The sequence below is a fragment of the Stigmatopora argus genome, chromosome 3 (assembly GCF_051989625.1).
Source record: "Stigmatopora argus isolate UIUO_Sarg chromosome 3, RoL_Sarg_1.0, whole genome shotgun sequence".
Taxonomy (NCBI): Eukaryota; Metazoa; Chordata; class Actinopteri; order Syngnathiformes; family Syngnathidae; genus Stigmatopora; species Stigmatopora argus.
In genome coordinates this window covers 12,202,017-12,216,162 of record NC_135389.1, presented here as the reverse complement: position 1 = coordinate 12,216,162, position 14,146 = coordinate 12,202,017, and the positions used below count along the sequence as shown (strand labels likewise).

Sequence of the window (14,146 nt, the reverse complement as noted above, 5' to 3'; positions counted from 1 at the left end):
TACAACTGACATTGTCTGGAATTTGAATAGTCACTAAACTATTAGGAATATGTTGAGGATTTAAACCATCTTGAAAAAGGCCACCAACCACTTGAAAGATAAAAGGCACAGAGGCCAAAATAAAGACGTCAGTAACAGCTACCATCATTTTTTTTAATCTTAGTCAGCCTCCTTTCTAAACACATTGACCGGAGTAGCGACCTGTACGTCTACAGTGCCTTGTCTTGCCACTGGTGGATATATTGAGCCAAGAGCCACGCCATCAGAACGACCACCTGCTAACCTTAGCATTTCTAGCTTTACACTGACTGACACACACCTGCTGTAAGTCGGCTGGCTCTAAGCTGTGCCTTCTGAGTACGTTAAAAAACAAACAAAACAAAAAAAACGCACATTTTGCCGTTTTATGTTTCATTTACAATGATAAAGAGAATAAGGAAGAGGTTATGTATTAGGTATGTGATGTGTGTGATCCATTTCTCTCTATGTAAATGGTGTGCTTTTACCGTGAAACACTTGTGTTGAATATCATATACTGTAGTTGTTCACTAATCATTCATTGAACATTAGGGCTTGTTTACAGATGAGATGTATCAGGTTTGGAGCATGGGAGCAGATGGCATCATTGACTGAATATTTAATAAATAATATACATAGCTTAGACAATGTCGGATTCAAAATATGTGACACATTCTCAATGATGGTTTGGATACAGTAGAATAGTTTGCTTTCTTCATTTCAGATCTTTGCAGTTTACAGCTCTTGTGTTGGGAATATTTGTAACTAATCATTTATTTTTCAAGATGCACCCTCCGGCTTGGAAATATGTATGTAAAGCACAATCCTAAAATTTGGACAGTTTGTATTGGGTTGATTTTTTTGCAAAAAAAAAAAAAACTGCGGTCACAACAGTATTAACCCTTTCAAGCACAAATTATGATTATTTTTCCCCCTCAAATGTATTTGATTACATTCATATAGGAGTCTCAAACTTCTAGCCCAGCATTCAATTGGGTCTACAGAACAATATTGAATGATAATTTTGAAAAGATGTCCACTGTAGTGACCACTGTCTCTTAAATGGTTGATATCAATTTAGTTAAAAGGGGAAACAAGGAAAAAACTGAATTCCTCCGAGTTATACGTGAGTGTTACATTAGAATAGATAAGTAAAGCAAGTCAAACCAAATCTAGTTCCATTGTGTTGGGGAGAGCCATCGGTTGGTGATGCATTTCATATCATTTGTCAAAAGCGTGTGAATTGACTACATATATATCACTCTTTACTTTAGGTTGTAAAAATAAAAGTTTCTCATCATAATGCGTGGGGCGTGTATTTTAACAACACTGAGTCAAGATCACGTCAAATCACTTAATTTTACGACTGCTCAGCTTGATCCTAAACGTCTCATCAGCCCATTGACATGATAAGATATGACATGCCAGCTGCTGGTTAACTCGGAAAACAGTAAACAAAGCAATTCATTTATCTAATGAATCAGCAATGAGACAATAAAAATGGAAAATCTGGCTCCGATTAGTATATACTTACCAAAATTCATTCTCTGACTTTCATGAATAAAATTTAAGCAAATTTATAGTTAGTGTCCTCACTAAGAACAACGAAGAATGGGAGCTGTTTAAAAACTATTCAATTATGTCAACATTAACTACAAACTATTAACGACGTAAAAAAGTTGCTAATGTTTAAGGTGGCAAAACTTGCACAATTGACTCCAAAGGTGAAATAAAAATGGTTGTACGTTCATTTCAAATTAAATTTTCATATGCAGCTTGCACCTGTGTGCATTAGTGCATCTCCAATAGCCAATCATATTACAGTGAGGCGCCTCAAGCAACCAATCAGATTGCAGCGACACGTGCTCTGAATTTGAATATCATCCCACTTTCGGATGATACATTATAAAAAATAAACTGGGATGTTGATGCTAAGCATTACTTTCACATATTTGTCGCATGGAATTTCAAAACACTGATGACTTGAGAAAATAATGTCAAATTATACCAACACTGATCAGATAACCATCAAAACTTGCAAAGGGTGGGGGGGGGGGATGGGGGGAGACACATGGCAAGGCAGAAAAATTTATTCCAATTCCATAGTCTTTAATAGTGTTTCCTTCCATTTTAACTGCTTTGATGATAATTAAAAAAAGAAAGATAAACCATGCATTGAGATGATATAGAAATGACATTACATACTGAATGAAGTACATGATAATTTACACAGGACAGATGACGTCATGAATTCCTGATTTACAAGAAATAATAAAGCTACGGTTCATCTAAATAGCCATGATTGACACGATGGACGGTGCCACTGCTTAGACAGGTGACACAAAATTGTTAATTGGTCGGCTGAGCTAAAATAATAATGTAGTTTTTGGTCAGTTTTAAATGGACTGAAGTCTTATCTGCTACAAATCGATAATAAGATGAACGGAAATGTCCCTTTTCTGGACTATCCAGAGGCAAATAGCCTACACTATCCCAGTGACTTCTTAGCAGTTGCCATAAACCTATATCAAGTAAGTGTAATTTACGCAGATGCATTTGGACGGGGGCTAAATGAACAAACCCGCTCCCAATAGTGGTCACCAATCAGTAAAGTGAGCATGAGAAGACCCCAAAATTCCTGTTCTTGTTCCGGCAGTTGAGCTGATGCGCCAACCTTCCGCCATTATCACCAACATTCAGAGTTCATGTCACTTCTCGACGGGCTACTCTTCCACCCTGGCGGCCCACATTTTAATTCTCTCCCAGCTTAAGCGTTGCAAACTGCTTGGCCATTTGAAGCGCCTCCTCTAGACACTGCGTGTTGCGCCCAGCGGCCTGTGCGGACATGTCCTTGCCTCCCCCTTTGCCGTCCATCAGGGGGCACAACTCCTGAACCCATTCGTTTGCCTTCAAGCCTTGATTGGCTTTCTCCTACGGACACAAAAGCAATTCTCTGGGGTAGATAACATTTTTATGCATTTTTTGTTCTTAAATATTTTTACTACATTAATATCAGGGCAGGGGGTCTCAAACTTGCTGCCCAAGGGCCAATTGTGGTCGAAAATATTTTGCACCCCTCTAATTGCCCACTTGTATTTTGAAATGGGCAATAAAAAATAAAATAAAAAACAGAATGAATTAAATTAAGTATTCATTACAGGGAAAAATCAATTATTTAAATAGTAATAAGTGAAAAGGATTTTGTAAATTAAATATCCAATAATAATAATTAGAAAAAAAATTAAGTTATTTTTTAAAAATACAAACTTCAAACATTCATTTTGAAAACCTGTAATAAGGTTTAAAAAAGGAAATGAGACAATTTCTAATGTGTGTAATGTGTATTTTGCTTTGGGATCTTTTTTTTGCTGCCATTGCTGACAATAGACAAGTGTTTGATGGCTTCCAGCCATTCCCATTTGAAATTAATTTACACCTATTGCCGTCAATAGGTGTTTTCAATATTTATTTACCTTTTTTTGCTATCCACCAGAACATACACTCCCTGACCTGGGTTGGCAGTGAATGCAATAAGCTGATGATAACCTGAATATATTCCCTTTTGGTGACCACTGTCCCTGATAAATTTAAATGAGACCCATAATGTGTGACCAAAATAGATAAAATAGATAACCACCTAACCCACACTCACCTGAGGGACTTCACACAAGCAGATGACTTTGCCGGCGTCGGGATCTACAGCAAAGAGCATGGCGGCGGTTTGAGGCGAGTTGGACTTCAGCACTTTAAGGCACTCATTGAGGGCCTGGAAAAAGCACACAGAGTGAGCAGACATTACAAAGGCAGTAAATTTATGGGCAGACAAAAATGACATGTCAGAAGAACTGAATTTGAAAACAAAAATTAGGAAGACCATTATGAAGAAATGCTCTGTTTACAAATATATTCAACAGATAATCCAATACTCCAAAAATAGCCATATCGGGTACTCATAGCAATATCAGAGCGAGACATAACTGTTCATTGCGGTACATTCTTATGGCTTCTCACCTTGGCTGAGGCGCCTGTCTCCATAGCCATCACTAGCAGTGCTTGATTGGGGCTACTTTCGATGACCTCCTTAGTTTTTTCCAGGACTCTCTTCTGGATGTCCGCCTTATAGGAACGGTCCAGGTCATCCATGACCTTCTTCAGACCCTTCAAGCCTTCCCTCATTTCATCCTTTCGCCACTGGGAGATCACGGCAGTCCCGATAGACTGTGTGAAAGAAAAAATGTCAAATTTGAAAGAAACAAATTAAAAGTTAAACCTGATACGTTTTGAAACATACAAACCTCTGTCATGTCTGCAATCTCTTTCTGGACGTCCTTGTTGGGCACCGTTTGCTGCTTCACTTTGTCCGCGAGGGTGCAGAGAGTTTGCTTAAGTGCGTCGGCTTTCCTCTGAGCCTGGTTCACAATAATAAGCGTCATATTACTCCCAAATTATGTGAATGGTAAATGTTTCATCTTTTAAAAAGGGACAGAAAGCAACTTGATTATGTGCACCCTAACCGAAGGAATCTTGTCGAACGATTTCACGAACAGTCATGCATCATCTATTCAAAAGTTGTTTCGTAGCTGACTCATTCACTGGCAGCTCAGGACACAGAATATCATTAATACTCATTAACAGATGCCTCTGCGCTCGAGTCTGTCAGTGTGTATAACTGCTATCGCAAAATGGTTGACAATCTGTGTCATTTTATGTTTAAATCATTTGCTGCATTGTTAGAGGTCTAAGAAATTTACGAATTATGTACTTAAATAAATAGAGTAACTGCTTTTCACACAGGTCTTTTATACTAGGTGTTATCTGTACCTCTAAGTATAAATTTGGCTTGCTTGACAAAGGATGAAATTGGTGTGTGGCTGTGACAAAATGTGTCGCCATTAAAAACCCTATTTTAATTCAGTAAAGCTGCGCAGTAGGAAGCAAATCATGTTGACAGTCCGACCCGAAAAATTCATGAGAAGGCATCCTTGAATATTCAGCAGACTGCCGCGTAATATCCAACCTTGTGGGCCTCGCTTCCCGTCACTGCAACAATGCGACGGATGCCCTTAGCGATAGCTTCCTCCGAGACGATGACAAACGGTGCCGCGTGAGCAGAGTTCTGCAGATGGCTACGGATAACATGGAATAGCACAGTTAGCAGGAGGTAAGGAGTTCCACCTTTCATTTCATTGTCCTTTATAGAACTCACGTTCCGCCGCAAAATTCAATGGAGGTTAGGGAACCGGCAGCACTGTTGGGGTCATCCAGCAGATCCTGAACCGGAATGCCAATGGACACTACCCTCACCGGGTCGGGGTAGGTCTCGTCGAACACGGCGCGCAGACCCTGAATGGCCTTGGCTTCCGCCAGGGAGGCGTCCATGGCGTACACGGGCTGAAGCAAAACAGAGACGTGATTCATCTATACCTATATTGAATAACTATAACTAATACAAATAACGGCATTTGGATTTGTTTACTGACCTTGGCGTCCCCGATCATAGCACAGGCGATCTCTTCCGTCCGACGGACCTCTCCCGTGCTAAGGGCACCTTTAGCGGTAAAGTCAAAGCGAAGCCGATCCGACGCCACCAAGGAGCCCCTTTGGTCCGCCTCGCCCAAAACTCCCCTAAGAGCAAAGTTGAGGATGTGCGTAGCTGTGTGGTTGCTCATGATGGGCCGGCGACGTGCCTGGAGGGAGTCAGCAAATAAAAATGACTGAGCGCATCCAGGATTGTCCCCGTGTGCTCTGTCGCTTCGTAATTATCTCACCTCATCCACATGTAAGGTGACACGGTCTCCGACCTTCAGTGTTCCGTAAACGGTGCCCACGTGGAGGACATAACCTCCTCGGACCTGCGTGTTCTTCACCGAAAATTCCATTCGCTGCCAAAGAAACAGAAGAACGTGCTCGGAGCGTTCACGCCATTGACAGTAATAGCCATCAAAGCCATTTTAACTGAAATGGCTGGGATTGAACACTTGTCCAATCCATTTGGACGTCTAGCACCTGCATTGTAAGTGCACTTACATCCTCTGCGTTATCATCTTCCCGAAGTAAGTAGCCCTCATCAAACGTCTGTCCGCCCTGCTCGGCGTAGAATGAGGTCTGATCCAGCAGCACGCCGCATTTCTGTCCCGTGGTCACTTGGTCGCAGAAGGCGCGGTCGTGACGCAGGGCCAACACGGTGGCTGAGGTCTGCTGGAACTCTGACAACATATCAATCGAATCAGTCGAAGTCGACTCGGAAGTACGGCAACTTCGGATTGGGGGTTTTGGGGGGTTCAGTACTGTAGGTGCCGTTTTCATCCGAAGTGTATTTGTATTTGGGAGAATCGTCTGTGGCGGGGGTGTTCTTATTTCTCAGCTCTTCGATAGCGTAGATGTCCAACATGATGTGGTCCACGTCTCCTGCTCCTTTACCCTGGGACTTCAACTAAACACACAGGCAAATACAAACTCTAAAAAAAAAATTAACGAAGGGAAACTGAAATATGCATAAACCTCACACACCACTAAAAACAGCTTTATGAAACCTTATCAATATTGCATAAGCGGCACTAATGTTGGCAAAACAAAAAAAGGAGTATGTAATCATCTCGTTCTTTCAGGCAAATCGTTTCAGAACGGTTTTAAATTAGATTCACGAGGAGTGACACCACATGCCATTTTAACTCATTCACTCCCTTTTCCAACAATAGGCATCAAATCCATTTCAATTACTGGGTTTTCCCCAGCGTTTATGAGCCTATTAGGGAAGACCCTATTGGTTAAAATGGATTGGAAGTCTAACACGGAAAAAATTGCAGGGTCAATGGCCTTGAATGAGTTAATTTATAAAACATGTTATGCCTTAGTTTCAGTTGTTTAAGTGGTAATATACCAAAGTTAGTGTGGTCACTGTATAAACAATTCATTTTGAAAACACATCTGGTTCTTCATGGCTGCTAATAAAGTACTATATTCTTTATATTCATAGGTAAAAGTTTGAACGACCTTCTAGTTTTTTACTTCTGGAAATACTCAGTTGGTTAATGTATAACATAAGTCCATTTAAAAAAAATATTTAGTGATTAATGCATTTCCATACACTTCAATGCATTATCCAACAACAGCACGCAATGAAGTTGCAAAGATACCCCCCCCCCCAAAAAAAAAATCCAGTCCGCAAGTAAACAACAGATTATAAAACGGTATCAATAGTTTACATGCTTTATTTTTCTCACCTGGGCAGCCTTCTTTTCCTCCTCAAAGGAAGCCAAGTCCACCTGCATGCCTTTCTCCTCTGCGATCAGCGAGGTCAAGTCCAGAGGGAAGCCGTATGTGTCATACAACAGCCAAGCGGTGTCACCTAGATGAAGAAAAAAAATTGACTGGTCAAAAGTACTGGTCAACGTTCACCGTCGGCACCCAAAATATGAGCACGCTCCGTGAAAAAAAATGCTTTGGTCAAGTTTCTCCCACCTGGAATGGTCTTACTGTCTCCCATACTCATGATCTTCCTGTCGAGGATACGTCGCCCCCTGCTGAGCGTTTTAAGGAACTGTGCCTCCTCCTCATTTATGATGTCCTTGACAATTTCTGGATCTTTCTTCAATTCAGGAAATGCTTCACCCTGAAAAAACAGAACAAAGGTTGCTGGGAACAGTGGACAAGAAGTAGTATAAATCTGAATGGAGTGTGAGGAAAGCAAATGAAAGAGAATCATAAATCGAACCTTAAGAAAAAGAAGATATCATCTAACAAGCTGAAGTATCTCCAAACTACCGATCAAATGAAGCTTATTTCTACTTGTATCGTTCTAATATTTAATAGCACCATTTAGTAACTCGTGAAAAAAATACTTTTCTTTTAAAAAATCTTGTTTTGTCTTAAATGAGGTAAAAAAACTTGAAATATAAAGCAATTCCACAAACATCTACAGTGAAGCAGAAATCTTACCAAAGAATTGACCACCACATCCACCAACGAGGCAAAAAAGCCTTTCTGAGCTCCCAACTTCTCATGGGAATATCGGACAGCGCGACGCAGAATTCTCCGCAAAACGTACCTGGATTGAATTTAGCGAGAGCGCGTTAACTCGTGAATTCAGGCACATGATTTGAAAAGAAATGCAAAGCCTTAAATTCCTACCCTCGCCCCGTGTTGTCAGGCCGCCCGCCATCTGAGAGCGCGATGGTGATGGTGCGAGCGTGATCAGCCAGCACACGATAGGCCATGTCGACACCGTCGGCATCTTCCGCACCGACTTTACCAGTGTATGGCCGAGCACCCGTACCCTGAAACAATTTTTTGCTGTTTTTATAATCACCTCTGGACAAATAGAACGTAAAGCTGAACATTCCAGGTTTCTTATTGGTTTTGTCAACTAAAATTAAGACTATTTTAGGCCACTTTGGGGGCAGGTTTTTGTTCCAACCGATTCAACACAAACAGATTAACCAATGAGGTTTCTCCTGAAACAAGAAGCACCTGACTGCAATCCTACAATTGCACTTTTAAGATACCAGATTGGTGGAAAGGTTTCCTTTTATAGGTTGGAACAAAAACCTGCACCCGCTGCGGCCCTTTCTGTTGTAGTCTGCCCACCCCTAAACAAGACAAAGTTTAACAGCACGTATTTGCATACCTTCTGAATCGCATCAAAGTATGGGATAAACAGATCAGTGTCGTAGTTGGACATCTTGTTCTGCAGTACCGACACCAAGCGTTCCAAGCCCATCCCCGTGTCGATACTCTTCTTCGGCAGCGGTTTCAGGACCGTTTCAGACTCCCTGTTGAACTGGATGAACACCAGGTTCCAGACCTCCAGTACGTTGGGGTCGTCCATGTTGACCAGATGGGCGGCATCTCTTCCGCCAATGCGGTCGAAGTGGATTTCGCTGCATGGACCGCAGGGTCCCGTGTCACCCATCTCCCAGAAGTTATCTTTCATACTACCTGGGAGGATGCGCGCTTCGTCCATGCTAAGGGGAAAAAGACCAGTCGGCGAGGGATTACATTTCACGACTGATTTTATTTATTTCATTTCGGTGAAACTCCTTTGCTCAAGAATCAATCCTTGACGCGGAGTGAATCTATTCCTTGCTGTCAAATATCAAATAAATGTCCTAACGTCACTCACCCTAGAGCCATCCAGATTTCTTTGCACTCCAAGTCGGCCTCCAAGCCTGCGTCGTCATTACCACCAAAGTAGGTGACGTACAGGCGGTCGATTGAGATGCCAAACTCTTCCGTCAGCAGCTCCAAAGCCATCTTGCAGGCCAGTTGCTGCGGCACGCAGTGGCAAGAAAGTGAATTGAACGAATGAAAGTGCATTTTTGAAGAAAGAAGAGAGGAAACACAAGTAAGGTGGGGATAGGCAGTGCACGTTTACATTAAACATTCAAAATATAATGTTTAACGCATTTCCAGGGGGCATTTCCAGGTTACTTCCTACTGATTTTGTGTTAATTTTGAGACGTTTTTATGTCACTTCCTTGTTAAATAATTGGCTGCCAGCCATGGCACCATTTTGACTGGGAGAATGGGAATGAACGAAAGTGACTGTAGACACAAAACTGAACAAAGTGTAGCAGTGTAGTAAAACTCAACTTCACAACTCACACATTTCTGTTTTTACGGCGCCGATGTCAAAATGAAATCAGGGTTTTCTGGACGTAGAGTATGAACGGGCTACAAGGTGCCTGTCTGGCAGAACAACCTTATTGTTTTGAACCCCCAAACCGGGCCATTTCCAGCCCGCCGGCCTTATGTTTGACACACCCATTCTAGCATAAAGGCTGCCATCCTCAATCCAAATAAGTGTCAAATCGTAGCACCATGTATGCCACCATCACTACCTTGAAGTAGTCCCCGAAGGACCAAGAGCCCAACATCTCGAAGAAGGTGTGGTGGTAAACATCTTTGCCCACGTCGTCAAGGTCATTGTGCTTTCCTCCTGCGCGGATGCACTTTTGGGTGTTGGCTGCACGGCGAAGCCTTGCCATGGGGTGGGAAGGATCAATTGTGTTCAAGAAGATGGGCTTGAACTAATAGAGATAGGGAAATGTTCGTCAGAGAACGAGGCGCACGTGACCATAGTATTCGGGCGGTTTACCTGGTTCATGCCAGCGTTGGCGAAGAGCAGCGTGGGGTCATCCAGTGGAATGGTGGAGGAAGAGTGCACGTACTGGTGCTCATAGCGATTGAAGAAGTCAATAAACTTCTGGCGGATTTGAGCGGCACTCAAGGAATCCATTGTGAATCAGCTCTTTGGAAAGAAGAACAATTTATGGTGAGTGGGTCTAGATTAACAACGCCCTGCCTCGGTAAAATGTGGAGATTCACGCTCTAAATCAAGTAGGTGTTCTGACAGGGTGTTTTTTTCCCAAGGCATTCTTCACACTCATTTTGTGGCTACAAATTAGCCTTTGGCGCTTTCACTTGCTCTGGAATCTAGAGTTGCAAGCTTGTATGTGGTAGCATGCTGCTCTTCTATTTCAAAGGAGGGGAAAGCCTTCTTATGCCTATGAACATACTAAAAAGGGCATTAACCCTTAGTTGACCACACTAGACGTCCAAGTCATTTTGGCTGGGAGAGGCGAATGAACGTTTTGTTGTTTTTTTCTTTACACTGAAAGATGAGCGTTAAAAATGATAAAATAAAAATACCTAGTATTTAAGCTTTCGGAAGTTACTTTCCCTAGAAATGGCTCAGGATCTTAAGTGTCAACTTTTGAAAAGCTCTGTTAAAATCAGCTGAGACTCAAAATGTTGTGCAAAAAAATGGGATTGTATGAGCAAAACATGTGAAGAAGTCGTCTCCAAAGTTGCAGTAATAAAAAGAACATGTCCCCACGCCTGCTTGAGGGATCTTGAGATCCATAAAGATCAGTGTGCTATTTAATTAAAACGCTTTATGAGAAGTTCTCCCTAGAGGGGATTCATTCATATGCTGGGCAAAAAGGAAAACAAGGAGGGTCTCTGGGGCTCACAGGTATACATACATACGGTAAACATCCCAGGCCTGCCCGCTCCTGACTACTAAACAACAGCACGTCTGACAACCACGGCAGATGAACGAATATTCATCGGGGGATTTGGATGGAAAAATGCTGCGTGGGGGGTGACAGATCCAAGAAAATGTTCAAATTGATGATGCATAAAGTGACAGCCAATGCTTATTACACCCAATGAATGGGTTTCTTCAATTCCAACCCAAAGACTTAAGCCAATTATTATTCTTTAATCGTGTCAATTTGCATATTATGTCAAAGTGTTCTTGCAAAGACCATATCTGCTTGCTACTCTTCGAACTTGGCCAATATTATACAACCTGTCAAGTGCTAGCCATTTGTTAGCTACACCGGTTAGCATACTGTGGTCTAATGCGACATTTCCTGCAATAACTCTAAAAAGGAGAATATTCTCAATAGTAAAATTAGCAGAAAGTCGTCCGGGTTAATATTAGTACTCACAGGAGCCGCTGATGTCGCAGAAAGAGTCGATTTTTGTATACCGAACACACAGCTGTATGTACGTCCCCACGCTGCTGGATCAGGAGGAACCCGTTCGGCTCGCGGACACGCCCAACCCGATCGGTGATTGGTCTGTGAGCAGCATCACTGCTTGAAAAGTGGATTCTGATTGGTGAGTTTGACATTCACTCTTCACGGAGCTTGCCACTCCCCCGACACAAAAAGCCGTACTGGCTGATGCAACTGAAAACTCTGTTTTGTCATGACTAAATGCTGCATTAATGTGTTCTTTATGTGAATGTGTGGCAAATTATGCAGTTTTTTCGTTATACACCAATTTGCAAGCTCAAACTTAAACAGATGGGGGGGACTATGCTTCAAAACATCAAAGGCATTAAGTTCCCTTGATCATAAAGACGCATTAATGGTGTTAATTTAGTAACTTCAGTAGGTATTGCATCATTATTTTTTTACTTTAAAGACTGCAGTATAACTCAAATTATGATATAGACTCATATTTTATGCTCCTAATTTTGCATTGTTTTATGTTCAAGTTTTTATTGATGTATGCTACAGGGTAGAAAATGATTTGCACACCAACAATCATGCAAAAATGTTTTGCATAGTTTGTTGTATTTAATATTGTCATCTGGGTTTGACTTTAGGAAATTAACATTCACTCAGGAAAGATGTTATTAAAAACATAATTGAGCAGAAGTTGTAGATTGATTATAATGAACACATTTGGATGCTTTTGCAAGAAATGGCCAACTGTGACATGTATAAAAAATAAATAAAAAGAAAGCTCTCCTTGAAAGAATGTATTTAATACCACTTTTCTTTTACATTTGGATTCCTCGTGACAGAACACAGTATGTTTGACGAGATTTAATTTACAGTGGAGCAGGTTGTGGTTTTCAGCGCATTCTGCAATATGAATATTTTTCAAATTTTGTGTGGCGTCTTGTTTGTCACATTCTTGAGCAGTAATTTAAACAAAAAATAAACAAGGTCAATGCACATATGCTCAATCAGCTCTCTGATGGAGGAGGAGCCACACGCCGCACTGCCTTGGCCAGAGCTTGTTGGACTACCGGATATATTTTATAGCATCCCTCAATACAAGTGCGCATCCCAGCAGCCAGAGTCTCTTCAGTCATTTCTCCATCTGACTGAAGGCCAGAAATTTGATTCAAGCTGGGGAGGAAGGCGAGAGTCAGTTTTCCTTGGTTATCGCCACCGGCTGAGTCGTTTTCCTCAGTGTAGGTCGGGTCGACCACGTAAGAGGCCCCGTCTTGGCAGAGGGCGCAGCCAAGCACCAGGTCGTACATTTCGATCCCGGCGTCTGCGAGGGCGAGTGACGCGCAGGTGACGGCGTGCGCGAGAACCGATCCCCCGTTTTCAAGAACCATCACGTTGACTTCTATTTGAGAGCGGGGGTATTTGTGGAGACACAGGGCAGGCTGAAGACTTTCGTGCAGCATCAAGGGCAAGTCCTTGTCTTGACTTCCTTGTATCCAGGAGCCTCTCTCGGGGCAAGAGAACGGTGCGAAACGCATATCTGTTGTCAACCTGGTTACAGAAAAACAATGTTTTGTTTGAGGCCTAAAATTATAACTATAACGACATTCTCAAATTGACGGCAATAGACATCCAAGCCATTTTAACTGGACTGCTCAAGCATGCCCACCTGAAAGGAGACCACTTCTCCCAGTCAAAATGGATTGGACGTATTGAATTGAATGCTTTTGTCATTATACAAGTACAATGAGATTCACCACGGAGTGCACAAATAACAACAATAAACAATAAATAAATAAGTAGTCAACCACATTAATAAGGGAAGTGCACAAATAACAACAAACAAACGAACAGAAGAATTATGAATAAATAATAATAAAAAATACGTTATCAATAAGTAATTAATAAATAAGTAGTTCACATAATAGACAAGTATGGTAGTCAACATGAATAATTGGTAACATAAGTAGGGAAGTAAAATAGTGACTAAAGTCTTTGGCAACTTATGGAGTTTTAGTGCAAGGCCAATGAGTGCCGTGTAAAAGTTGGAATGGTTTTGAACTTTCGTGGTCTTTTGTTATCATTAAAAATTAGGGCGATTACCTTCCACACTTCATATCAGTTTCATCTTTCCGATCGGTTTCTCTGGGACCGTAAACACAACACATCAATTTGGTGTCCCCGGCCTCCATGTACGCGGAGCCCTTAGCCTGGCTCACGAGCCCGCAGCGGACAAAGACAGGCCGGACGTCCACCTGGTCCCGTTGTCGCCCGTCCGCTCGGGGACCGTGCGAGGGAAAAACCGCCGGCGACTTGCACGCGAACAAAGACGGGCTTTGGGAGACATTTGGCCCGTGTATTCGTTTGGGATCAGCATGCATGTTTGCTCAGCGGTGAAGAAGCAGCATGCGGGTGTACTGTGTTTGTCCAGCACCTAAACGCCTCCCCTTAAAAAAGTGACACCGTAATGTTGTTCCGGTAATGAATTTATTCACCATTTCGAATGGACAGTGCACAAAAGTTTGATTTTAATAAAATACGGGGAAAAAAACTTTTATGAAAGATAAAATCCTAATTTATCGATTTTAAACACGACTGGACTGATCCCGTTGCAGTATTCTTTCACACGCCACCAGGGGGCCCTGCATTCG

The 14,146-nt window shown here is 42.0% G+C and overlaps 3 protein-coding genes across 3 annotated transcripts in view; all 3 read right to left on the bottom strand.

Annotated features, from left to right (window-relative positions):
* Window positions 1-2,048, bottom strand: part of sf3b3 (splicing factor 3b, subunit 3) — a 37,217-nt gene extending 35,169 nt beyond the window's left edge. Inside the window, exon 1 of the mRNA XM_077595337.1 lies at window positions 1,553-2,048. The gene's annotated coding sequence lies outside the window, so the exon portion shown is untranslated. The remainder of the gene's footprint in view (window positions 1-1,552) is intronic.
* A 44-nt stretch (window positions 2,049-2,092) lies between these two features.
* Window positions 2,093-11,643, bottom strand: aars1 (alanyl-tRNA synthetase 1). The gene is made up of 19 exons (XM_077595333.1): window positions 11,475-11,643; window positions 10,115-10,267; window positions 9,858-10,046; window positions 9,140-9,285; window positions 8,645-8,981; window positions 8,149-8,294; window positions 7,957-8,065; window positions 7,480-7,630; window positions 7,242-7,366; window positions 6,307-6,451; window positions 6,046-6,224; window positions 5,787-5,900; window positions 5,499-5,705; window positions 5,225-5,409; window positions 5,036-5,144; window positions 4,314-4,427; window positions 4,030-4,236; window positions 3,671-3,784; window positions 2,093-2,949 (listed from the first exon to the last, which is right to left on the bottom strand). The coding sequence occupies exons 2-19, from the start codon at window positions 10,253-10,255 to the stop codon at window positions 2,770-2,772; spliced, it is 2,898 nt and encodes a 965-aa protein (XP_077451459.1). The 5' UTR covers window positions 10,256-10,267; window positions 11,475-11,643; the 3' UTR covers window positions 2,093-2,769.
* A 639-nt stretch (window positions 11,644-12,282) lies between these two features.
* exosc6 (exosome component 6) lies at window positions 12,283-13,946 on the bottom strand. Its single transcript, XM_077596404.1, has 2 exons — window positions 13,599-13,946; window positions 12,283-13,046 (listed from the first exon to the last, which is right to left on the bottom strand). The coding sequence occupies exons 1-2, from the start codon at window positions 13,874-13,876 to the stop codon at window positions 12,506-12,508; spliced, it is 819 nt and encodes a 272-aa protein (XP_077452530.1). The 5' UTR covers window positions 13,877-13,946; the 3' UTR covers window positions 12,283-12,505.
* Between the last annotated feature and the right edge of the window lie 200 nt (window positions 13,947-14,146).

Coding starts and splice junctions, on each gene's coding strand:
- aars1 (XM_077595333.1), bottom strand. CDS start 10,255: ATGGATTCCTTGAGTGCCGCTCAAATCCGCCAGAAGTTTATTGACTTC. Junction 10,047..10,114: donor CCAACGCTGGCATGAACCAG/GTAAACCGCCCG, acceptor TATCTCTATTAG/TTCAAGCCCATCTTCTTGAA. Junction 6,452..7,241: donor AGGAAAAGAAGGCTGCCCAG/GTGAGAAAAATA, acceptor CTGTGTGTTTAG/TTGAAGTCCCAGGGTAAAGG.
- exosc6 (XM_077596404.1), bottom strand. CDS start 13,876: ATGCATGCTGATCCCAAACGAATACACGGGCCAAATGTCTCCCAAAGC. Junction 13,047..13,598: donor ACTGATATGAAGTGTGGAAG/GTAATCGCCCTA, acceptor TTCTGTAACCAG/GTTGACAACAGATATGCGTT.